The 24,620-nt window shown below is 36.1% G+C and overlaps 2 protein-coding genes across 3 annotated transcripts in view; one reads left to right on the forward strand and one right to left on the reverse strand.

The window, feature by feature from the left end:
* Positions 1-4,508: 4,508 nt before the first annotated feature.
* LOC144976836 (pseudouridylate synthase RPUSD2-like) lies at positions 4,509-20,718 on the forward strand. Its single transcript, XM_078921337.1, has 12 exons — positions 4,509-4,559; positions 6,412-6,523; positions 7,069-7,174; positions 9,512-9,633; positions 11,922-12,022; positions 13,180-13,346; positions 14,146-14,287; positions 14,522-14,658; positions 16,302-16,355; positions 16,837-16,928; positions 18,147-18,458; positions 20,572-20,718. Coding segments are annotated over exons 1-12 (1,479 nt in total). The 5' UTR covers positions 4,509-4,557; the 3' UTR covers positions 20,704-20,718.
* A 1,676-nt stretch (positions 20,719-22,394) lies between these two features.
* LOC144976837 (tubulin beta-4B chain-like) overlaps positions 22,395-24,620 on the reverse strand; it is an 8,848-nt gene continuing 6,622 nt past the window's right edge. For both annotated transcript variants that reach the window (XM_078921338.1, XM_078921339.1), the window contains exon 5: positions 22,395-24,139. In XM_078921338.1, coding sequence (XP_078777464.1) covers positions 23,315-24,139 — 825 coding nt within the window. In that variant the 3' untranslated portion in view covers positions 22,395-23,314. The remainder of the gene's footprint in view (positions 24,140-24,620) is intronic.

Consider the following 24,620-nt stretch of genomic DNA (forward strand, 5'->3'; position numbering starts at 1 on the left):
CATGTTACGTGTTGCTGTTGGCTAGGGACATTTTGTATAGTGCTTTGAGCAAGTTTAGTGGATATTGCACCGTATAAAGCTCAAGTTTGTTTTGTTTGTTTTTTATCTGTTCCACTCACTTTTCTGACTTATATTTATCTAATAGCTGCTTGTTGAACATAAAGGGTAAAATCAATACAGATGTCAGTCCATCGACTTGCAAGTCGAATTCTCCACCAATTTGGCTATCGGGATAAGGAACAAGAGTTTATTTGTTTCCGCTGACAGGAAATAGATTGCTGCAATTGCCTGCTAACCCATGGACAGAATGCTAATCTATTGCAGAGAACTTCCCACCTGATCTAATAGGTCAAAGAGGTCAGAAGAGAAAATATCTGGTGAATACAGAGTTGAACCAGGTCTGTTCATATGTCAGTCAGGTATTGTAGTGGTTGAATTGCAGGTACACTTACCACTCATCTGAGATTCGTCATTTGTCATTAGTAAGAAATTAAGAAAACGTAGAATTTTACAGGATGCAAGAGCATGCATAGCCAGAACATTAGTGCAGTCTGAGGACATGCAGTTTGCTTCAGATTCAGAGAAGAGTCAATGTCCCTGATAGACAGAAAGTGTAATTTTCCAAAGAGCAAACTTAAGCAATGAAAGAGACTTGGGACTGAGCTGGTGGCAAGGTAAAATGCATTCTCAGTTATTGAAAACTTGAGGATGCAATTAGAAAACGAAAACCTCTTAGGAAATATTCAATAAAGATAAAAGTGATTTTGTTTAAGTATATAACATGACATTTATTTATGATAACGATGAAATCTAAATCTTATGTGGTAGGATTATAGAGTAGAGCCTCCAAAATTCACATGTTGTATATTATGTAAGATCAATATGCAGAATTTAAAGTGTTGGCTTTGTTTGATGATGTCAATCCATCCGAAGAAATCTGAGTCGAAAGTTGAAGGTGACCATGGGAAGCATTCTATGTCTCTAAAATGACACTTAAAGTCAAGTTGCTAAACATTGACAAACAAAATGCCTGACAAAACACAATAGAGTTGCAATGACAGCAGTTAGGACCACACGTGAAAATATGGTACAATTTCTAGAGGGTGATTTTCAGTCGTGATCTTGCTGTCATTCAAACACAAAGATCATATATCCGTGTTTGAGATGTCTAATTTCCAGGCATGTATGGAAGGATGAAGCAATCACCAGCCAAAACGGATCACTCAACATGTTACACACCAACAACTTACTTTCTCTTGAACAATGAGCGGAAGATAAGAGAAAACTTTCCAATTCCAAGTACAACAATGCACTTCATCTACCCCCGCACCCTGATATAAGTAGAATTAGAAAATACCGTACCTCTATGCCTTCTGATTTTAATATGCACAGATATGATCTTCAAATTGTTGGAATAGTTTAAAATATTTTAGATATATGAAGATTGAATTACAACACAAAGACACATCAAAACATTGTGGTATCATGGTGAAAATAATATGGGGGAAAATGGCAAAATGAGCACCCTAACATATACCATTCTGAGACGGTTTGTCACAAATTAGGAAAGATGAATTAGAATATTATCCGGAATCCAGAATAACAAACTTCATGCTTCACTGACTCTCCAGGCAGTGAATCATAACTATTGTACCAGTATCACGGTTTTGACGCTATAGTCGGATGGAAGGAAGACAACCACCATCAATGCAGTCCTACATTTCCCATTCAACTCTGGTGTGAATGAGATGAATACCTCAAAACTGGCAGTGGTTGGTGCTACTGGCAAATGCTGCTTAAAGGACAATTTGTTCTGTATACAAAGGAACGTTGGTTCCATGTGGTCAACTGGGGGAGAATTGATAACATGATAGGCACATCGAGTTGAGCATGAAGAAATATAAAATGCTCACAATTTTTTTTTGTTTGGAAAATTTCTATGTAATTTAAATGTTGATAAAATTGACAAATAAATCAAATTAAACCAATACTCATTTCGTTATTCTGTTGCATTCAATAAAAAAAAAATAAATAAAAAGTAGTCCTTCAGAACCATTAGGCCCGTGGAGCCGGAGTTTATTCTGGTTTCTATGGCGTGAAATGTACAACAACAATTGCTTGCTACCTTTTGGGAAACCATATTGTAATAGAAGTATTAATGATACTTCATTATACGAAATGCCCAAGCACATATTTGCAAATAAGTATGTCACCCGAACACTTGTAACAAATCCCTACATATTTTCCGTTGCTATTTTCCGTTTGTTTAAGCTATTGTATTAAATTCGAGCTGCATGGGATTTATGGCTCTGAATGACTACTTAATGTGAAGAATGGAAATGAAAGGCTATGTGGTCTAGTCGTATGAGTATGACACTCGCTTTCTGATCAGATTGTCCTGGGTTCGAGCCTCGCTCTGCGCATAGTTGATTCCTTGGAAAAGGCTCTTTACTCACGCTCTCTCGCCGTACTCCGGTGTAAAATGAGTACCTGGCCGTTAACAGTACCTGGCCGTTGTGCCTGTCATAAAAAATATGTAATATTAATCACCTTACAGGCGTCATGCCTCGTTCTACATGTTTAGTGTTTCTGTTGGTCAGGGACCCCTTGTAAAGCGCTTTGAGCACAATTAGTGATATTGTGCTATATAAAAGCCTAATATTTATTAATTTATTTACCTATACCTATCCACATGTCTGTTTTACTTTCAATCCAAAATAGTTGCAGCTTCATAAATGTGATGAAGATTGACACAACTAGGTGTGGTGGGGTAGCACTGTCATAATATTGATAGATTGAATTTAAACTAGTCGAGATAACTAATATTGTCAGGCTATTTGTTGCTCTGACATTTTTCATATTCAGGGATGCTGTTCCATATGCAAATGGTGCAGCAAGAACGACTGTGCACATTGATTCTAGAATATGGCAGTGCATATATAGGTATGCATTTTCTTTTCTTCCATTATTTTTCAATGTCGTGTTAATAGGGATGGTGGTGGATCTCATACTTGTTGCCTAGCCACCTGACACTTCGTAAAAACCGACGTGTACATATATGCAGGTCTGACATTTGAACCCACTTATGGGCCTAGTTTAACATTGTTGCAATGGACATCATTTTGCGTCATTTTTCGATATTTCCATGAGGGTTTCACGTTGTTTTTCATAAAAATAAGATTGGGATTTTATTGCTTTAGTTTTTTTTTATAAGTTGGGCTTCTTTTTTTTTTTTTAATTATTATTATTTAAAAAAGCCTTATACATTGTTTAAAAGAGAAATGGGAATATACATCACCACAAATTCGTCATGGGTCGCATCCGTTGAATAACCTAATTTGTCATAAATGCACATTTTCACTGGTTGTCATTTTCCCTCCCCGCTGGATATCTTTGGCTACTAATCTCTTGCATTTGCATCAAAGCGGCGTGTGCCCTGATTTGCATCAAATGCGATGGATGTCCACCAGGGAGCCCTTAGATGATGTCGACGCGTGTCTCCTTGTCAAATGTGTCAGTCGGGGCAGTGTATAAGATCATTATTTACTTATTGTTCATAGCAGAAAATAACATATTTGGTGCATTTGTTACCAGTACAAGGGTGATGTTTATAAGCATATCGATATCATATTCGCTTCACATGGTACAGAGTACTTTCTGTCAATTTTAACAAATCCAGCTACCGTAATAGTAATCCCAACCTATTAACCTTCCTTTGGACTAAATACTTAAAAACAAAACAAAAATATTTTTTTTAAATTCATGCTTTTTATTTGGAACGAGAAGGCGAGGTGGCCGGCTGTTTTAGCACAGCGTAACTGTAATCGGAGTGGGGTGAGTGAGGGGTTCCTCCCATGGTGGGCAGGGAGCTACTTGATGTGTCTTCTATACCCCTTTATCTGTTTTCCAATTGCTTTCTGTCTTTGTCTTGGAATGAGATTACTAAGTTTTGTCCTGACCCTGGCCGGAGTCCTTGGCTGGGAGGGAAACAGTTGAATGTATAGTTATAGTTTTGAGAGATGATATTTTTTTCCTTGTAAATCATCTCCCTTTTATGTACTGTTATTTATTTATTTTAACATATGATTTGTAAACATTTGAGTGTATTCCTCTTAGTGGGATCTTGTGCTCATGTCTAGGTGAAACATTTAGGTAATCTCAAACTAAGTGTAGACTGATAGTGTGCTCTTGGAATCTACATCTGTTCCCTATTTGTACCATTCCCCTTTGTCTTACTTTTTACTTTTTCCTCGTCTTTTTAGTTGTACATCTATAATATTTTTACTATCCAATTTTCATCCTTTTTACTGGCGCTGGTACGACCTTAAGGTGTTGCAAGTGTCGTAAAACCCTTAAAAACAAACAAAAACAAGTTAGGTGTTCGAGCTGGTGGACGGAAAACTCTGCTGGGTATCATGTGGACGGAAAACACAGTTCCTTTTGATTTTCAAAGACTATCTCATGTAAAGCTGATATCAATTTTTCGAAATTTCAATACTACTTTTTTTTACAGGGTCGAGGGGAGGTCACTCAGCATTGAAACATCCAGCATGTAAAATGTAAACAAAACACAGAATTCTGTGGAAAAAACCCCAACAAAAATCCGTCTCTAACTTAACTTCTACTTCGACTACCCCTGCACTCATAATTGTCTTTTCATTTGTCAACTCCATATCATAAATAAGTTGTACATTTATTTGGAAGACGGATATCGGTACGGGAAGGTGAGTCACAATCGAAGTGACTATTCTCATCCCCCTCCTAGTCCTAGTCTTCATAATAGTAGTCCATAATTGTTGTATGTTTAATCCAAAGGTTGTAATGCAGAAATTTGTTAAGTTTCTTGTCACAAGTTGCACAATTAAAAAAAATCAATCAAATCCAAATCGCAAAAAGCCGGCGACGTTTTTTTCGGTAATCCAATCGGCCGGAATGGGGGGGGGGAGAGGGATGAGAATAGAGGCAGCCAGTCACAATACAGGCGCAAGATGAAAATGAAGGCGAAGGAGGGACATTCTTTGAGAATGAGAAGTGACATGAGACATTATGACATTACATCACTGGGAATAAAACTCAGTGCCCCCCCCCCTCCCCCAATCTCTCTCTCTCTCTCTCTCTCTCTCTCTCTCTCTCTCTCTCTCTCTCTCTCTCTCTCTCTCTCTCTCTCTCTCTCTCTTTATCTGCATTTGTTCTGTTGTTACTGTTACCATCTGCTGCTGCAGCAGCATTTGTCTTTGTAGTGAGGGTCATGTATGATTTAATAACAATTAAAAACATGGTAAACGAATATATGATGATAAAGAAAGGTACGGTAATGATACAACAAATTACTTAAGACTTAAGGAATTAAAAAGAAAAAAGTAACAATATCAATAAACTTTATATTTAAAGTAAACTTTGAAATTAAGAGGGAAGTTTAAAAATTGAGAAATTTGATAAAAGTTGTCTACTTTGGCTTTGGAAATCTAACTCTAGGACTTCCAGTCCAGATTCAAACCCACTACAAAGCCTCCTTGTCTCGTGGTGATATATCTTAATCATAAAATTTAAAAAATAAAATAAAATTCCCTTTATTCATCCCAAATGGGAAATTTGTCTCTAGGGTCTATTCCAAGGGAAGACCGGACTAACCCAGGCATCAGCTAGTGCAGCACTGCAAATTAAGCTAGGGCAAGATGACTTGCTCAAGACCACACAGTACAGCGGGTATTCAAACTCGGTACCTTTTGGGTTCGAAGCAAAGACCGTATCACTGAGCCACGCTTTCCCCTAAAAGAAATTTCTAAAAACTTTTCATTGTAAATGTCAATTGTGAGTAATCAAAATTATATTATCAAGGAATATACAGATGTTTTTATTTTTATGACTCTTAGTGACTATTGGCTGGAATTCTTACTGCAAATCTAGTGTTAATTAGAAGGTGTCTCTCAAATATAGTAGCAATCTCTTGTGTTGCATTAGGTGTCGCTCAAATTGACTGTGTCTACTGTCATGCTAGGTGTCGCTCAAATTAATTTAACAATATCTAATCATTATGTGGCTATGTGGTCTTGTGGTATGACACTCGCTTTCGGATCAGAAGGTCCTGGGTTCGAGCCTAGGTCAGTGCATAATTAAGTCCTTGGAAAAGGCTCTTTAATCACATTCTCTCACCGTACTCAGGTGTAAATTGAGTACCTGGACGTTAACAACGTTGTCTCTGTCCGAAAAAAAATTGTAATATCGCCTAGCAGGTGTTATGTCTCGTTCTATTTGTAAAATGTTGCTGTTGGTCAGGGACCCTTTGTAAAGTGCTTTGAGCACATTAAGTGAATATTGCGCTATATAAAAGATCAATTTATTTATTTATTTCCTTTTATATTATGCTCAGTACACAGCTCACAAAAATTTATTGAGTATGTATTTTGTCAGGATGGACAAAACTAGTGATGGTGACTCTGCTGACGATGCTACCAGACGACTTGCAGCAGAACCAATTGAGAAGCTACCAAGATTATCAAAAACAGCGTTGAAGAGGAGAAAGGTTTGTTGGTGAAACTGTTTCTTTTCCATTTTTAGTATATTATGTCAAAAATAAAAAAAATAAAAATGTCTAAAAATCATTGGAAGCAAAGCTCGAAGGAAAGACTTTAAAATGTTTTGTTTTGTTTTTTCATGTTTGTTTTTTTTAATTCCAAACATAAAAGAGAAAAAAAGAAAGAACTGAATGAGATTGACCAGTTACAATTGTTCTAGCAGACGAGCTAGTGACCTTTTTACTTTAACACCTACTGTTCTTAAATACTTACAAGTGTAAAAGGCATGTTTCGGTTTTAATCACAGTACAGTAGTTCATGGAATTTCCTTCCCTCTGGCCTATGTCACATCTTCTTTGCCATAGTATTAAAAAAAAAAATTTGAAGAATAAAATGCTTTTATCCCATTTAAAAAACTCTGCACCATACCGGAACATATTTTAGAAATAGTTTTTAGATTTGCTCTTTAATAGGTTCGTCAAACAATTGTAAAAAAGAAGAGATGTATCACTGTTATATTTATCCTCCTTGTCTTCTTCTTCTGTTACCTCAGAAAGTCATAGCTCAACATAATGCAGAATTGAGGAAGAAAGCAAAAGAAGCTGGATTCACCCTTGGTCAAGAGGATGGTAATGAAACATCGTACTACTTTGAAAATGGTAACCATTTTATTTTATTTGTGTAGAGTGATGGTGATGGTTGATTGTGTTATAATTTAGATGTCGTTCTTGGATAGAAACATTTTTGCCTATGTTCGTACTGGCTGTAGCATGTGATGCCATTGCTCATTTTTGTTAGTAGTTGACTACTGATTCTTTGTTTGCAATTTTCAGGACGTTATACATTCTCAACATGTGGTCTTGTGGTATGACCCTTGGCTTACGATATGCAGGTCTCTGTTTGAGTCCTGGCTGTGGAGGTGCAAAGGATCATTACTCACATACAGGTGTAAAATGAGTACCTAACTGGTAATGTCTCTGTTGAGAAATCTGATAAACCCTACAGGTGTCATGTGTTCAATATTGCTGTAATCCTGGATCCTCTTGTAAAGTGTTTTAAATAAAAGCTCACGTTTAAAAAAATTCTTCTTTGGTGATGCAATAGCTGGCGCGGCTTTGGTGGCTCTGTGTGGTTGGGAACAGTGACTATGCTGAAATTTAACATGATAAATGGAAAGGACATTAACTAAGCTTTCTTTTGATACCTTTGTCAATTAAGTATCGATTATAGTTTTGAAATTACAAGAGGGGAATCAAAACTTTCCAGTTTACCCTTATATGTAAATGGGGTTGCCAGTAGTGCGGGGCGGTCCTTGGCAAGCTTAAGGACCACGGTCCTACGGTCCTTGGGAAATGAAGACCGCAAGGACCGGTCTCTAGACCGGTCCGTTCATTCTTGAACCGTTAAAGACCGCTACACGATGAAAACCGTGGCCTACAGGAGTAAAACACACGGAGTAGTCACACTCATTTCAAATTGTAACCTAATTAGAGAAGAGGGGTGATGCCTTCTTTATTTGCTCACCGTACTTCATTGTTACTTCGATAATTTAATAAAATTTGAAATTTATCCCCATTAACGGAGATAATGGCATCGCCCAAGGCGTTGATCGAGTTGTTCGTGGCGTTGATACACACACGCAACTCCTACCCCCCCCCCCCCCCCCCCCCCCACACACACACACACATTAGAGGGCAGCGAGCATTGAAGAGTAAGAGAGAGACGTGAAGTTATAATAAGAGGGGGTGGATGAGGTGATAAGAGGGGTCGATGGTGACTTTTCGCCAGATCTAACAAACTCAGCTACCCATTCATTGCTGAGTAGACAGGGATTCAGAAAAAAATCGACTGCACCCGGGATCGATCTCTGGCCCTTTGCGTATAAAGAGAGTGCTCTATCAACTGAGCTATCGGGGTCCCCAAATATTCTATTGGACCTTTTAAAAATACAGACGTTATAACTGGTTTTTTTGGACAGAAGAAACTAATGAAACTCATATTACTTGATTAGTTAAAACACCAAACGAAATTTTAATATTATTGTATTATATTAAATGACAACAATGCGATAGAAAGGAGTGGCGACAAGAGATGGACAAAAGAAAACAAAAAATCAGACTTGCAACTTGCTAGGTTCGACACACACACACACACACACACACACACACACACACACACACACACACACATCTTTAGTAGTCACATACATTTCAAACAATAACCCATTAGAGAAGAGGGGTCATGCCTTCATCATAGATCATTGTCATTGCGATCATTATGGTGTAGTAAATTTTGAAATTTACCCCGTATAATGGAATCGTCCAAGGCGTGCGCCTCCTGTTCCCCCCATCTCACACACGAAAGGGCGGTTTGCGGAGTGGAGGGAGGTGGTCGTCTGCCTCTATGGTCGTCTGTGTCGTTTAGTGTATGGCAAAGGGGGGTGGGTGCGATTAATTAAGTGGGATGGGTGGTGATTGGTGGAAGATAGGCAAAGGACCGAGGCAACGAATCGCTGGGGAAGTAGTATGGCGCGAGACCGTTGAAAGGTGATAAGAAGTGAGGACCGCCGGCGGTCTTCCTCTTTGGGACTGGACCACGGTTCACAGCTAAAAGACCGTGGGACCGGTCCTCGGTCCGGTCCTCAGCGCGGCACTAGTTGCCAGTGTGACCCACTGCCTCAAAGTGGTATTATGACAAGCGGTATTATGTCATGTTGATTTAGATTCTAAAATTGATAGTTACAGTTATTGTTTCAAATTTATGAGATTTTGATTTGATTAAGTTTTATGTTTTAATAAAGCTAACAAATATGATTTCTTAAAGTAACAATATCAAAAAATATAATTTCCCATTTCTGGTCATTTTAACATTAAAATCAATATTTAGCATGTAGTTCATCCCAACTTGATACAATTTTGAGATGACAGGTCACGTTTATCATTATCAAATCAATACCCTAATATTTTGATGAGATATTATCCTTTTAAATCATTCAGGTCTTAGAAAAGTGTACCCATACCACTGGGTAATTGTTGACACTGCTAAAGTGAAATGGGTAGGAAGGACCCTGAAAGATGTTCTGGAAACCGAGTTTGAATATTACAAACAGATCGACTTGGTATGTCTTATTACTAGATAAAGCTAAAATTATTCACATTCATATGACTCTGTGCTCAAAATTGTTGCAAGAGATGATAGAGGGTGATGTTTCACTTGTGATGCTACAGTGCATTCTGGAAGTTACACTCACCGTGGCTAGTTGCCACAGCTGATCAATGTAACAATGGCAGCTAGCCGAGCAGTATTCAACATTTAGCACTCACCCCAGAAAATATCCTTTTTTTTTTTTGAGCTAATAGCGATAAATTATGGTACAACCTATACATTTTCTTCAAAGGAAATAAGATATTTATTGAGAGAGAGAGAGAGAGAGAGAGAGAGAGAGAGAGAGAGAGAGAGAGAGAGAGAGAGAGAGAGAGAGAGAGAGAGAGAGAGAGAGAGAGAGAGAGAGAGAGAGAGAGAGAGAGAGAGAGAGAGAGAGAGAGAGAGAGAGAGAGAGAGAGAGAGAGAGAGAGAGAGAGAGAGAGGAGGGAGGAGAGGGAGGGAGGGAGGGAGGGAGGGAGGGAGGGAGGGAGGGAGGGAGGGAGGGAGGGAGGGAGGGAGGGAGGGAGGGAGGGAGGGAGGGAGGGAGGGAGGGAGGGAGGGAGGGAGGGAGGGAGGGAGGGAGGGAGGGAGGGAGGGAGGGGAGGGAGGGAGGGAGGGAGGGAGGGAGGGAGGGAGGGAGGGAGGGAGGGAGGGAGGGAGGGAGGAGGGAGGGAGGGAGGGAGGGAGGGAGGGAGGGAGGGAGGGAGGGAGGGAGGGAGGGAGGGAGAGAGAGAGAGAGAGAGAGAGAGAGAGAGAGAGAGAGAGAGCAAACTTCGTAAGAATTTATGAAACCTGTAATTTTTTCAATTTTTTAAAACAGTACCTTGACAGATTACTGGAACATATGTATTGAAAAATATATTTTTAAAAAAAGTAAATAGTGTAAGTCAGCGATAAACTCGGTTATTAAATTATTTCCATTCTCCATAAGTTGTCTCAAAACTCAAAACTTGAGGATCACAAATATCTAGAACTTCAGTCTTCTTTCTACTTCGAATAATTGATTTTTGGAACGAGAGGGAGCAATGCTATAAAACTTATAATTTGATCTATACACACATTAGTCTGACACATAGACATGCACATACAGAGATGCAAACACACACACACACGCACACATACAATAAAGGAATTTCCTACAAACACACACACACGTGGGTAACAGGCATTCTTTATGTCCTTTATATGAGATTATACAAGATGTAACAGATGGGCCAGAGCATGCAAATCAGCGTGGTAGAGGCATTGAGGTGGGCGGGAGCACTTTCTTGGCTTCGTTTATGGCTTGAAAGGTCACTAACTCACCTTCAACAAGTTCAAGGACAAAACTAAACCATTAACTTATCATAATCAATTAAATTTTTACTACATTTCCAAATATAGAATGGTTAACAATTCTATTCATAAACGGGATTGACCTTATCGTCATCACTGGACCAGTGCACTCATTGTCAAGGCCAGCTCATCCTCATATCTGGACGGGCGCACCACTGACCCAGTAAAGTTCGTCCTGATAAATGGACCAGAGTTCTACTTGAGTTAAATGTTCTCTCATTGAGCTAATTGATGTGTTATCACATAAATGACATGGAATGTTACATCATGTAAAAATGTTTTTAATAAGATCCAGAGAAAGGTCTTGAACTATGATGATTTGTAGCTCTTTAAATTATGGACATGTAAAACTATTATGTAAGATTCGTACATACAAAAATAAATAATAATGTGAAATAAAAATATGCCACAATAAATGGAATGTAACTTATAGGTACTATGTAATTAGCTGTCTTCTATGAGTTTTCACAAGAAAGATTGGTACCATTCCATTGCTCAACTCAACAGGCAACTTTCAGACAATTGAATTCCTTAAAACACTCTTGATTTTGGCTCCTCTTTAAAGATTTTAAACACGGTTTCCATTGTCTCCTTAAATTATTATTTTCTCTAACTAACTATTCTTGTACATTTCTGTTTATGTTTATGAGACAATTTTTTCCTTCTATTTTTCATTCTGATTTATCTGCTAACATATCATACACAATGTTTCATTCAGATTTTGAAAATATCATTATTTTCCTCAACTTTATCATGATACTTTTATTTAATAAACAATTGCTTAACTGTTAAGATAACTTAAAATTGAAAAGCATTACAAAATGTAAAATATGCTTTTTATAATTTTTATTCCAACCTTTAGGCACAGGTATTAAGTTTTGCCATCTAGGTTTTACCCTTTAATTTGGTTTCAATTTTTCAATGCAGGATAAAGCCTTAAAGGAGGGGAAAATTCATGTCAACGGCGCTCAATCATCTTTGGACTATGTGCTGAAAGACTGCGACTACATTTCACAACAGATACATCGGTGAGAGAGAGAATCATTATTAATTATTTTGAAGTGATTATTAATCTACTTAAAAGTATCTCTACAAGTGTTCCATAATCTATCTGCATGACTGTATATCATCCAGTTCAATTGTTTTATTATTGAGTTTTAGAACATGTAGAACAGTTATATTGAAATAACTCTAGACTCACCTTGAAAATTACAACTCTTTGGCATAGCCTCGAATAAAAAACAATTAAAAAAAAACAACAAAACAACAGAGACTTTTTTTGAATATATAATTCAAAGTTTCCATGTTTGTTGTGATTGAAGAAGCATGAATGAAGGTGTATTGTGAATTTCTTGCTTTGTTAAATATTTTGCATGGATGTCATTGAGGTCTGACTTTAATAAGTTTGTCATATTTTTTCCATCGTTATTTTATGACTTCCACATAGACTTTCATTTGGCTCTGGGATTTTATTTAATAAGATCTTGTTTTATAGGTGTTCATGAACGGTTTGAATGAATAATATGTTTGCTACTTTTCACATTTTGTTTTTATTTTAGGTTTTGATTAATTTTTCCTTTTTATCATGAATATAGTCATGAATATAATGTCATGTTAAAATTTCTGTTAAATTTTTTTTTTTTAAACATCAAAAAACAAAACACAACATTAAAACAAGAAAACTCCCATTTTAACGTTGCAAGTTTTATATTTGTTCATTGAATTGATTGAAGAGACTCCTATGAATTTTTACTTTTTATCACCTTTCTTTTGAGTCAGATGGTATTTGAGGCTGTATCTAATGAATATTATAAATGAAAGAAGGCCAGTTATTTTAATATTTCAGTTCACTCGAGAATTATCAATAGGAAATCTTTCTGTCAATGGATTCTTGATATATAATCCTAGACATAAGCTTTTGGACTGTTTATGTTTTTAAAAATTAATTCTCCATTCTCATACTTTGTCTTTCATATGTACATAAACCCACATTGAAGTCACTTTTATAATACTTTCGATGGCAGTATTTTAGTGTCTGAATTCTGAATTATTTGTCAGTGTCAGTATTCAAATTAGAGACATTGATAGAAACTGTCAATTGTTATGCTGTTCCCCTAGTCTTAAAAAATATTTTGATATCTTTGTCTGTTCAAAATACAAAAATGACCATCTGTTAATTTTTCAGACACGAAAACCCAGTGACAAACAGTCCGATAGAGATTCTTGCGGATAATGATGATGTTCTGGTAATCAACAAACCGTCCTCTATCCCAGTTCACACTTGTGGTTGGTATCGATACAACTCCCTCACATTTATCCTTGAAAAAGAGATGGGTTACTCCAATATACACAGTAAGTACAATCTTTTGATCAGTTGCATTTGTGTTCAAATGTGCAACAGGTAGTAAGTATACCTTGAAAGTCTGGAAAAAGTATTTTAGATTAAGAATAATTTCAAGATTCTTCATCAAGATAATGATTTGATTTTTTTTCGCTTGGATTGATTTTTAATTTGATAATAAGTGAGTTTACATTTTTATTTGTTGGAAGGGGGGGGGGGGGTGTTGTGTTTTTTTTCCCCTTCATTTCTCACCATCTTTCAATTTTTTTTTTATTTCATGCTATTGCTCAACATTATTTAAAGACAAAAAGCATGTGTCAACTTGCCATTTTGATTAGCTTTTTTTCAATACTAACTTTAATTTCCATTTCCACCTGCAGTCCAAGTCAGATAAGGGCATAGAAACTTAATAATAAAAGTTATGATTAGCATGAAAGGAAGAAAAAAAAAAACAAAAAACAACTTTTGCTTTTATATAAAGCAATATCTACTAAATATGCTCAAAATGTTTTACAAGGGGTCCTGAGACAACAGCAACACTTATCGTGTAAGACGAGATATGATGCCTGTAAGACAGTGATACAAATATTTTTCAACATTGACAACATTGTTACCAGCCTGGTACTTATTTTACTGTTGAGTGCAATGTGAAAATATGATTAAAGAGCCTTTTCCAAGGACTCAACTTTGCATCAGCAAGAGCCAAGAGCAGGACTCGAACCAAGGACTATCCAGTCTGAAGGTGTGTGTTATACCACAAGAGCACAAAGCCCCTCAAAAACTCACACTTTGATCATGATCTTCTTTCAGATATTTACCGCATTGACCGATTGGCATCTGGGGTGTTGGTTTTTGGGAAATCTGTTGAGGTGACCAAGAGATTAAGCGATCAGGTCATGACCAGACAAGTACAGAAAGAATACGTCTGTCGTGTCATGGGAGAGTTTCCATGGTAAGTTTATGTCACAAATATACAGTTTGAAGCTCGAATGAATCCAGAAATTTTAATTTTTCATTCCTCCAGCAGGCATCACATAACCAAACATCCATTTCACAGTATAAAACAACCATGGGGCATTCTTATACTCATACATTGTCCATCATTGCCAATATTAATAATATTCCTTCTAGAGTCGTGTATTTATTCACACCTGAGAAGTAAAACTATTACTCTTTTCTCTTCCAGTGATACCATTACTGTAGAGCAACCATTGCTGGCTCTGTCCAATAGACTGTGCCTAACGGTCGTGGATGAGAAAGGCAAGCCAAGTCAGACTACCTTCACCCGTCTCAGTCACAATGGAACATCAAGTGTCGTCAAATGTAGGGGGAAAGGGGGGGGGGGGGAATAGAAAAATCTTAAATCTGCTAGCTTATTCCATGATGTAACATTGTTAGGTTTTATATTATTAGGAAATGACGTGTATGAGCAGTAACAATGATAATGTGTGTTTAAACATTTTTTGTTATGAACGACTTTCTTTTTTTATATCATGACGTAATTGGCAACAGTTATACAGTGACCTTTACCTAATTAATAATCATCGGGTCACTAGGTAGAAAGAAAACAGATATCAAGCAGAATAAACACTTGAAATTTCTTGCTATCTTTATATGTGGTTTCTCTCTGTAATAAATTCAAAATTCATTTTTGATCTTGCTGTCTCCATTTTTAAGCACGATCTAGCTATAGTACAATTCTGGCATCAAACAAAATTTTTATTATATGGACTTACCCCTTTAAGAGCACGCTCATCCAAACAGACTCAGCTCATAAGCAAGTAAATTTTTATCAATTTTTTAAAATGCAGCAAACAACAAGAGAGAAAATAAACCAATAAAAATAGTTTACTGAAAAGATTAAATGCTTTGCTAATTTGTCATTCACTCCTTTCTGTTGTCTCTTGCATAAAGCATACCATTCAATTTGCTTGATTCTTGAGGGTTGTGCTTATGAGTGGAGACAACAGTATTGAAATGGTTACATCTTAAAGGCCATCTTACTTTTCTGACGTGGACTGCATGGGCACTTTAGATTCAATGAATTACAAGTGATCAATGAAGTTTTTGTAGTTACATATCAATCTATATGGTCCAATATTGTGCATTCGTTTTTTTAAAATCATTTTTATTTTTTTTTGACATAACTGTGATAAGACTAGCCCTTATGTAAAAATGGCTACTTCAAAATGGTCATATTTGAGTTGGAGACATTCATTGATATTGTGTCTGTCGATTGTTTAAGATAATACATCTAAAATTATCCCCCTCTAAAACTATCCCTGCCTCCTATCTTTTCAACCCATTCAGAAATGAAAAAAAAAAAATGAAGTGAAACACACAACAGACCATGTCAATCAATTATTTATGTACTTAACAACTACTTTACTCTGCCCTGTCAAATGTATCTGGAGATTTGTTCATATGGCTAGTGAGACGGTAAACTCATAAATGCAGCAACGAGCGAGAATCAGTCTCTGTTGTTGTTTTAATGCCCGAGGACAAACAAACAAAATTATAATAGAGCAGGCACTTTCAATGTCTAATTTGTAAATGGACAGTAGTGGGCACTCGGCTTGAAGGTGTTATTCAGACTGTGGGCAATTATTATTATTATTATTATTATTATTATTATTATTATTATTATTATTATTATTATTATTATTATTATTATTATTATTATTATTATTATTATTATTATTATTATTATTATTATTATTTTTATTGTTATTCTTATTATTGTTATTATTATTATTGATTATGTATTTATTATTATTATTATTATTATTATTATTGTTATTATTATTATTATTATTATTATTATTATTATTATTATTATTATTATTGCTATTATTATTATTATTATTATTATTATTATTATTATTATTATTATTATTATTAGAGCAGCATCATCATCCACATCATATCATCATCATCGTCATTATTTTTCTTATTTTTCCTCTTAGGTGTTATTGGGTCGGGCAGAACCCACCAGATTAGAGTACATCTCCAATATTTAGGTAAGTCATGTCTTCTGTCAACTATCAGACTGATAGACTTTCGATCATCTTATACTCAGATGTTGACAAAATTAATACAGTGAAGCACGTGTTCCTCATCCTTGCTTTGACAAAATATTTAAGATGAAGAATCTGTGAAAATGAGGATTACATAAAATTTGAATAAATAAAATTGCGAACTTTGTAAATTTCAGGTATTATAAAGGAATCCGTAAAAACGAGGAATAAGAGGGCGATGATTGCATTATGCACTGCATCACACAGTTATATAGGGTTTAACCATGGTCTTATGACCAATGCTGCTCTATGCACTTAAAAATATCCTCCTACGCTTCCCTCTCTGCTTCCTTTTTCTTATTATCCCCTTCACTTCATCTTCTTCTTCTTTTTCTTCTCCTCCTCCTCTTCCAGCTTCTCCCCTTTATCCTTTATCCGAAGTCATAATAATAATGATAAAGATATATTTTTGTTTTATTCTCAGGTCACCCTATAATCAATGATACCATCTATAATAGCAATGCTTGGGGTCCTAACAAAGGCAAAGGAGGGATCTATGAAATACCCAGTGATATTGTGAGTATAATATATGGGTTGTTAAAGGAAGACAATGTTCTAAATAAACAGTTGATTGATAAGTTCTCGTTTTGCTATGCTCATTCCCCTAAAAAGCAATAAAGAATCATATTTCTATTTGATGCGGTAGTAATTATCTATTAAGCTGTCCCCACGGAATTATGCCATATTTGGGGCAAAATTATGCCAATATTATGCCAAAAAAATGGAAAATTATGCCATAAATTATGCCATAAATTCGACATTATGCCATAAATTATGCCAAAAATCCGACATTTGTGCATGCTTTGCGTGCTTTTGCAACCCCCAAAATCTAATTTTCACAATAAATATGAATACTGATAGGTTTAAAAGCTACATTTTCATTAAAAACGACTAAAAAGCAGAAATATATAACAGACTATTGCTTGTTTTTTTAGGGTCTTACTGCGCTTGCAACACATTAAGGTCATATCAGCGCCAGTAAAGAGGAAGAAAATGGGATAGTAAAAAGTTCTAGAATTACAATTAATAAAGCACCCAAGAAAAAGTAAGACATAGGGGAACTAGGAACAAATCGGGATCAGATGTAGATTCCAAGAGCATACCACCAATGTACTTAGTTTGAGATCATCTATAAGTTTCATCCGGACACAAGCACAAAATCCAACAAAGAGGAATACACTCAAATGCTTACATTATACATTGAAAATAACAAATATAATAATACATAACAGAGAGATGATTTACGAGGAAAAAAATACAAGGCCAACATTTTCTGTAAAGAAAATAAAAAGAGGCAATTTTTTATTATTTTTATTTTAAGCTTTGTGCTGACGGATGCGGAGTCGGATGCGGAAGGCCACAGGATGCGGCTGTATCGGATGCCGATGCGGCCGCATTTTCCTGGAGGGACAGATTAAGCTCATTTGAAATTTGTGCTAGAACTCTTGAAATTTCCTTTACTGCCTATTGCTAGTTATTTATTTACACTCCAATTGAGTTGGATATTTTTTTTTTTTTTTGTAAAGTGTCTTATCTTAGGACCCAGGCCCAAATGTTTTCATCATTGAATTGGTTACCCCTATAATTTTTGAATTGTTTTTAAAAAAATAAAATATTACATTTGTTGCAAGCATCAATGCGCGTAAATCATTTCAGTTTTAATGCAGCATCTGGTTACGTGGAGTGCAGATTATTGTCATCATTTTTACTTTTAAACATCGTGTCTCGTTACAGGTTTGCAGGTCAATTCTTGAAAGACTTCGTCCCAAGTATGTTGAGAACACTTTATTTGAACAAAAATTGAAAGAGCAGGAAAACAAAATTTCTACACATAAAAATTCCAGCAAATCCCCATCACAAGAGAATATGCAGAGTAACGATTTTGCTGTGAACGCCACAGCCATGGATACCCCTCGACCAATCAAAAAGCAGACTGGTTTCGATTGGACACAATGGAGAGTTGATGCTTCGTGTGATCTGTGTCGGAAGACGGACAACCCCAGGCATAAAGATTTAGTTATATTTCTACATGCTTTAAAATATAAAGTAAGTTGTTCAGATTTTGATCAGACAAGTTAGCCTTTGGAGTGTTTGGTATTCATAAATATTTATTAGTATGGATACAAGAGAATAAAATATTGTTCCTGTTTTCAACAGGTGGTCAAAAAATTATAATTTTAATATATTTACGTTTATGGATGACCCACATGAGAGGGATCATAGAATTTTTTGAAAATGTTATTCAAAAACTTGAACAAAGATACATACCGTATTATTAGAGCTGTAATGATTATCCAGTCATTACCCGTTATCCGCAGATATAGCATGGAGAATTAGATTTAAAAATTTAATGACCATTTATTATACGTTCGCATTTCCATAGGTGTGTATTACTTGAAGAATTTCAAGTTGGCATTCTTAATGTGACTTGGAATTCTGTCTCAGCCAATGGGAGCAATTTAAAATACAGTTAAACCCCGGATAATGACATCGCCCAGGACCGGAAAATTATGTCATTATTCCGGGCTTTTCAAAATGGCGGAAAAGGGGTGTGATGAGATCCATGAATATGTAAAAGTGCGGTACACAGACCAGTGCCTAGAGATGACACGTCTCAACAACGTTAGAATGTGTATTTCTCGTGATTACAAAAGGGTATACCAGTTACACTTTCACTCTCCAGTATATATTCTCATTGTTTTGGTCGTAAACAGCGCTTGAACGTCATTTAACAATACTAAAAATAGATTATTAAAAATCAAGTGCCAATATGATAGTACCGCACAAGAACACAAATGTGCACATCTAGTTTTGATTTTAATTTTAATCAAATCCATACTGATGAGTTTTGAATACCGAAATTTTTAAGTGCACCAAAATATACAAGCACTTAAAAATTAGTAGATCTACATCTTGCAATATTTTTTTTTAATGTTAAAAACAAAACAAACAAAAAAACACAACAAGGTATTAACCACTCTCAAGGGTCCATTACCCATCCAACTGATTTTTCAAATGCAGTTAATAAAGTGAAAGAGGCTGTTACTGTTTTCCCCGCTTTTCCATTATAATAAGACTGTAAATATCCATAGTTGCCCCCATTGGACACAGCATTTTCCTGATTTCACTTAACCTCCACTGACCTCAGGCAAGGAGCTAAAATGGATGGGTAATGGACACTGCTAAACTTTTGTTGTGGTTCCTTATGAACAAGCGCTGATTCCACGCAGTGTATAAACATGTGTTCTGATTGGTTGGTAGGAAAGTTATCTCATTGGGAGGGGGAAAAAGGCGTTTTTTATTGGTTAATATTTCGAGATGTGTCGGGTATCAACTGTAGATTATTGTTATAAAGATGTCGCTAACCAGGGTTTTACTCAAATGTATGTTGCTATTTTGGGGGTTTTACTACATACGTAGAGAAAAAATCGGGATCAGAGGTCAATGTCGCTATCCAGGGGTTGTCATTATTCAGAGGTGTCGTTATCCAGAGGTTGCACTGTATGCCTTTCTTCCAACCAAGTCATCAATCGCATGTTGTATGTTGTTGTGTAATTGTTGGCTCTCTCTTGTGATTAGTATTATAAACATGCTGCATTGTTAATCAAAGTTGTAAGCAAACCCAGGCAAACTGACCAATTTTATAGTAAAATAAGTTTAAAAGTTGTAATAACTTTTCATGGTTTGGATCATTTCCAACTGTCTCACTGTCACATGGAAATGGAAATATGATATCATAGAACTTCCCAATAGGGCAGAGAAGTTGTGACGGCAACCGTCTACTCTTCTGGTTCCAAACTCATTGGAAGTGTGAATGTGACCACTACTTCAGAGGACTAATAATGGACAGTTAACATACATATTGAATTACATATAAGATGGCATAACAATTTTTGTAGCAGGATGTGATTACGGGATGTAAAAGAGCAAAGATGGATGATCTTTATCGACGACCAGCATATATTTAGACTAGAAAATAAAATGCCATCACGCCGAAAGTTCAATTACACAAGCTATGTATCCAGTCCTCCAGAAGAGTGGTTTTACACTTCCAATGAAATTGGAACCAGTTTTTCTTTACATCACACTTTTTCTTACATTAACTTAAAGCATGATGGTTCAATTCCTTAAATCGATTCCATCCCTTCATTCTTATCAGGGCCCAGATTGGGAATACCAGACAGAGATGCCAAACTGGGCACGTGAAGACTGGCATGACGATGACCAATACATGTTGGAAGAAAGGACAGAAGAAACATTAATAAATGTTGAGAGAACAGTGAATCAATAAATTTGATAAAGTTGCCGAGTGTGTTTGTTTGATTTACTTTACAATTTACAGTTAGTAAAAATTGCTTGCAAATGTTGCAGCCTGGAGCTTAGAAAAAAAAAAAAAAAGCCCCCCAAAACAATGAAAAGCTTTGAATTAATTTGCATTTGTTGTTGCAAATTAAATTGAATTTTTTAAATTTTTCTTTTTTTTTTTTCTTGTTTGAAAATTTGTTTAAAGTTATGAATTTTCATTCAAAATTATGTAAGATGACCTATGTGACCCACTAGTTATACAGTGCTGTTTGTTTTTCTTTTTCAAGGTTTTTAACGGCGCTTGTGACACTTTTATGTCATATGAGCGCCAGTAAAATTAAGAAAATGGGGCTAACAAAAAATTATAGAATTAAAATTAAAGCACCCAAGAAAAAAGAGCAAATGTGGAACAGATCTAGATTACAAGAGGATCCCACTAGACTAGAGGAATACACTCAACTTTTTACAAGAAGTGCTCACATTGTAAACTTTGGGAGCAGGCACTAGACTGTGTAAAATTTGACGTATTTGACTTCGCAAAGTCCCAGGTTTGAGAGTTTTTGCCTAGATGAGGGTCATTTAAATCGATCGATATTTGAAGGATGAGTTTTCTGGCTAAATTTTCAAATAAGGGTGTTTCAGAGTATGGCAGATCTTGTTCTACATCTTCAATGTTGCTGTCGGTTTGAAACCCCTTGTAAAGCTCTTTGAACACATTCAGTTGATGTTCTGGTGTATAAAAGCTTAAATTTTTTTTATGATTTTTTTTTTCTTACTAAAAGTCTGTTTTGGTTTTTACGGGTTTTAAGGCGCTTGCATCACATTTAGGTCATTTCAGCGCCGTAAAAAAAAAGTTACAGATTTACAATTGAAAGCACTATAAAAAGTACAACAAATGGGAATGGTTTAAATTTAAATAGGGAACAATTCTAGATTCCAAGAGCACACTACCGACTACTAGTGTACTTAGTCTGAGATCAGCTAAAAGCCTCATCCTGACACAAGCACATGTCCCCACTAAGAGGAATGCACTCAAATGTTTACAAATCATCATAATATATAAAATAAAAAATAATACAGTGCATAACAAGACAAAAAAAACTAACACTATACATTTAACTGTTTCCCTCTCGGCCAAGGAAAGGGCAAAACCAAATAATCCCATTCCAAGTCAAAGACAAAAAGCAATTGGAAAAGAGATATAGGGGTATAGAACACGCAGTGAGCGACCTCCCTGCCCGTTATGGGAGGTAAGGAACCCACATAGACTAAAAGTCTAAGGTATACGCACAGACCCTGCCATGAGGGCACATCCAGACGGTACCAAAACTAATGGGTGGCGGTGTTGGAACCACGCATTTAAATGTTTCACTCCTGGCTAAGAGTCGTAGCGCAGCAAATACAAAACCAAGTCATCTCAGTCCCAGGACAAAGACAACACGTGGAAAGAGAAATAAGATACTGAGTAGGGATTATAAGACGTAACAAGATTGACCATCTTGGAGGTCTTAAAGACCAAATCCATAGAAAGCTACTCCGATAGGGACGCTTTTTAACAATAAAAGGGGGGGGGAGGGGAGGGGGAGATAAATAAAAGCGACAGTGCAGTAAGAGAGGACCACCCCAAAACCACTAAGAAAAAGTTCCTTATGAGAAATTAAAATCGAACAAAACGGAGAGTGGTGTGTTTAACATGACTGAACACATGGATTTATTTGGCATTACATCAGCCAGAAGCAACATGCACCGTTGATATGGAAGGCAATTTGTTTGTTCAAAAATAACAAATAATAAATGCTTTAAAATAACAATCAAAAGTAAGCAATGCAAAATAACGTCTCTATTCAGTCTTGATACATTAAAATTGTTTTTTGGCACATTTAAAGTGGACTCTTTTCACTTCTACTTCTAATTTTGATAGAGAGCAACCCATTAATCGAGCTCACGTTTTATTTGTTTGAGCCTCTTTGATCAAAGCAGAAAATGAATTATTGTCAATACTTTACAAGAAAACCACCTAAAAAAAAACAACCCCGAGTACATGAAATGAAATATCAGCATTTGACTTAAAGAAACAAAAGAATATTATAACGAGAAGAAATGACTAGAATGTTTGGCCACTGATTGAAAACAATTAAAATCATAGTTTGTTTTATGTTTTTGTTTATTATCATTTTTTATCAAGATGATTTTACTTTAAAAGCCTTTTTGAAATAATTGCAATAATTTAATATTTGAGCTCTTTATTTAAAATTTTCATAAAATTACGAGTGGTAGTGTCTGCACCAATTATCTCTTTCAGTTGCCCAACGGCTTTTCAAGGCAAGTCATTCACTGATCAAAAACTTGACTAACTTAATATCACAACCTTTTCCAAAAGATGAGCAATGATAAATCCGCACATTTTGGCTAAATAATATATTATTGTAAATTTTTATTGTAGACAATGGATAGATTCCTCCACTTGTACATTAAAATATATTGTTGGAGTCCATTTGTTGTCAGCTTAAATTAAAAATATACCTGGTGCGTTTATAAAAATTAAGTAGAAATAATACATTGTGGTAGTGGTAGCTTTTATGTCCTGTCTTTAAACTTTAAGCATATTCGTCACCTTCACCTTCCCCTTCTTCTTCAAATTCTCCTTCCTCCTCAACAGTTGCATCCTGGTATTGTTGGTACTCAGAAACCAAATCGTTCATGTTGGACTCTGCTTCAGTAAATTCCATTTCATCCATACCCTCACCAGTGTACCAATGGAGGAAAGCTTTACGACGGAACATAGCGGTGAACTGCTCGGAAATACGTTTGAAGAGCTCTTGGATAGCTGTGCTGTTTCCAATGAATGTGGAAGACATTTTGAGTCCTCTGGGTGGGATATCGCAAACTGCTGTCTTGATATTGTTGGGGATCCATTCAACAAAATATGGACTGTTTTTATTTTGGACGTTCAACATTTGCTCATCAACTTCTTTCATGGACATGCGACCACGGAAAATGGCAGCAACTGTCAGATAGCGTCCGTGTCTTGGATCACATGCAGCCATCATGTTCTTGGCATCAAACATCTGTTGAGTCAACTCTGGAACGGTAAGAGCTCTGTACTGTGAGCTTCCTCTGGACGTGAGGGGAGCAAATCCAGGCATGAAGAAATGAAGACGAGGGAAGGGAACCATGTTGACAGCGAGTTTACGCAAATCAGCGTTCAACTGTCCTGGGAATCTGAGCGATGTGGTCACTCCTGACATTGTGGCACTGACCAAGTGGTTTAAGTCACCATATGTGGGGGTGGACAGTTTAAGTGTGCGGAAACAGATGTCGTAAAGAGCTTCATTGTCAATGCAGTAGGTCTCATCTGTGTTCTCAACTAGTTGATGTACAGAAAGGGTTGCATTGTATGGCTCTACAACTGTGTCGGAAACCTGTGAATAAAAATGTTTTTACAACAATCGTTATGGCTGTGATGAGGCAAGCAAGCAATGTGTGTCCCTTTCACTAGTGATGAGATATTTAAAGCACAAAATTTGGAGTGGTAGGTAGGCATGCCTGTTTTGTTACATACTGTGTCAACTTAAATTTATTTACTTTGATTTTCATATCCAAATTCATATTGTCATATTTGCATTATTGAAAAACAGATCATCTTCGCATTGGTCTGGAATTTGGTAATGTTAAACTTGATGCTGAAAATCAAACCTCAATAATTGAGAAATATGACGACCTTTTTTTCTTTTGCCAGATCAGGATTAACATTATGAATTACCTGAGAGAATACATGGATGGGGAGAAAAGAAGAGGAAGAGATAGAAAAAAAAGGAGGAAGATAAAAAAAAAAAAGAGAGGATGAAACAATGTTGTATTATCTACTTTTACATATATTCTAGCTTAATGATTCATATATAC

Source organism: Berghia stephanieae, chromosome 7, assembly GCF_034508935.2.
Source record: "Berghia stephanieae isolate SIO BIC M18660-M18661 chromosome 7, UCSD_Bste_1.3, whole genome shotgun sequence".
Lineage (NCBI taxonomy): Eukaryota > Metazoa > Mollusca > Gastropoda > Nudibranchia > Aeolidiidae > Berghia > Berghia stephanieae.

Bases quoted from the DNA above. Each gene is read 5' to 3' on its own strand.
- LOC144976836 (XM_078921337.1), top strand. The intron at 13,347-14,145 runs GTAAGTACAATC...ATCTTCTTTCAG, and splicing joins GGGTTACTCCAATATACACA to ATATTTACCGCATTGACCGA. The intron at 18,459-20,571 runs GTAAGTTGTTCA...CATTCTTATCAG, and splicing joins TACATGCTTTAAAATATAAA to GGCCCAGATTGGGAATACCA.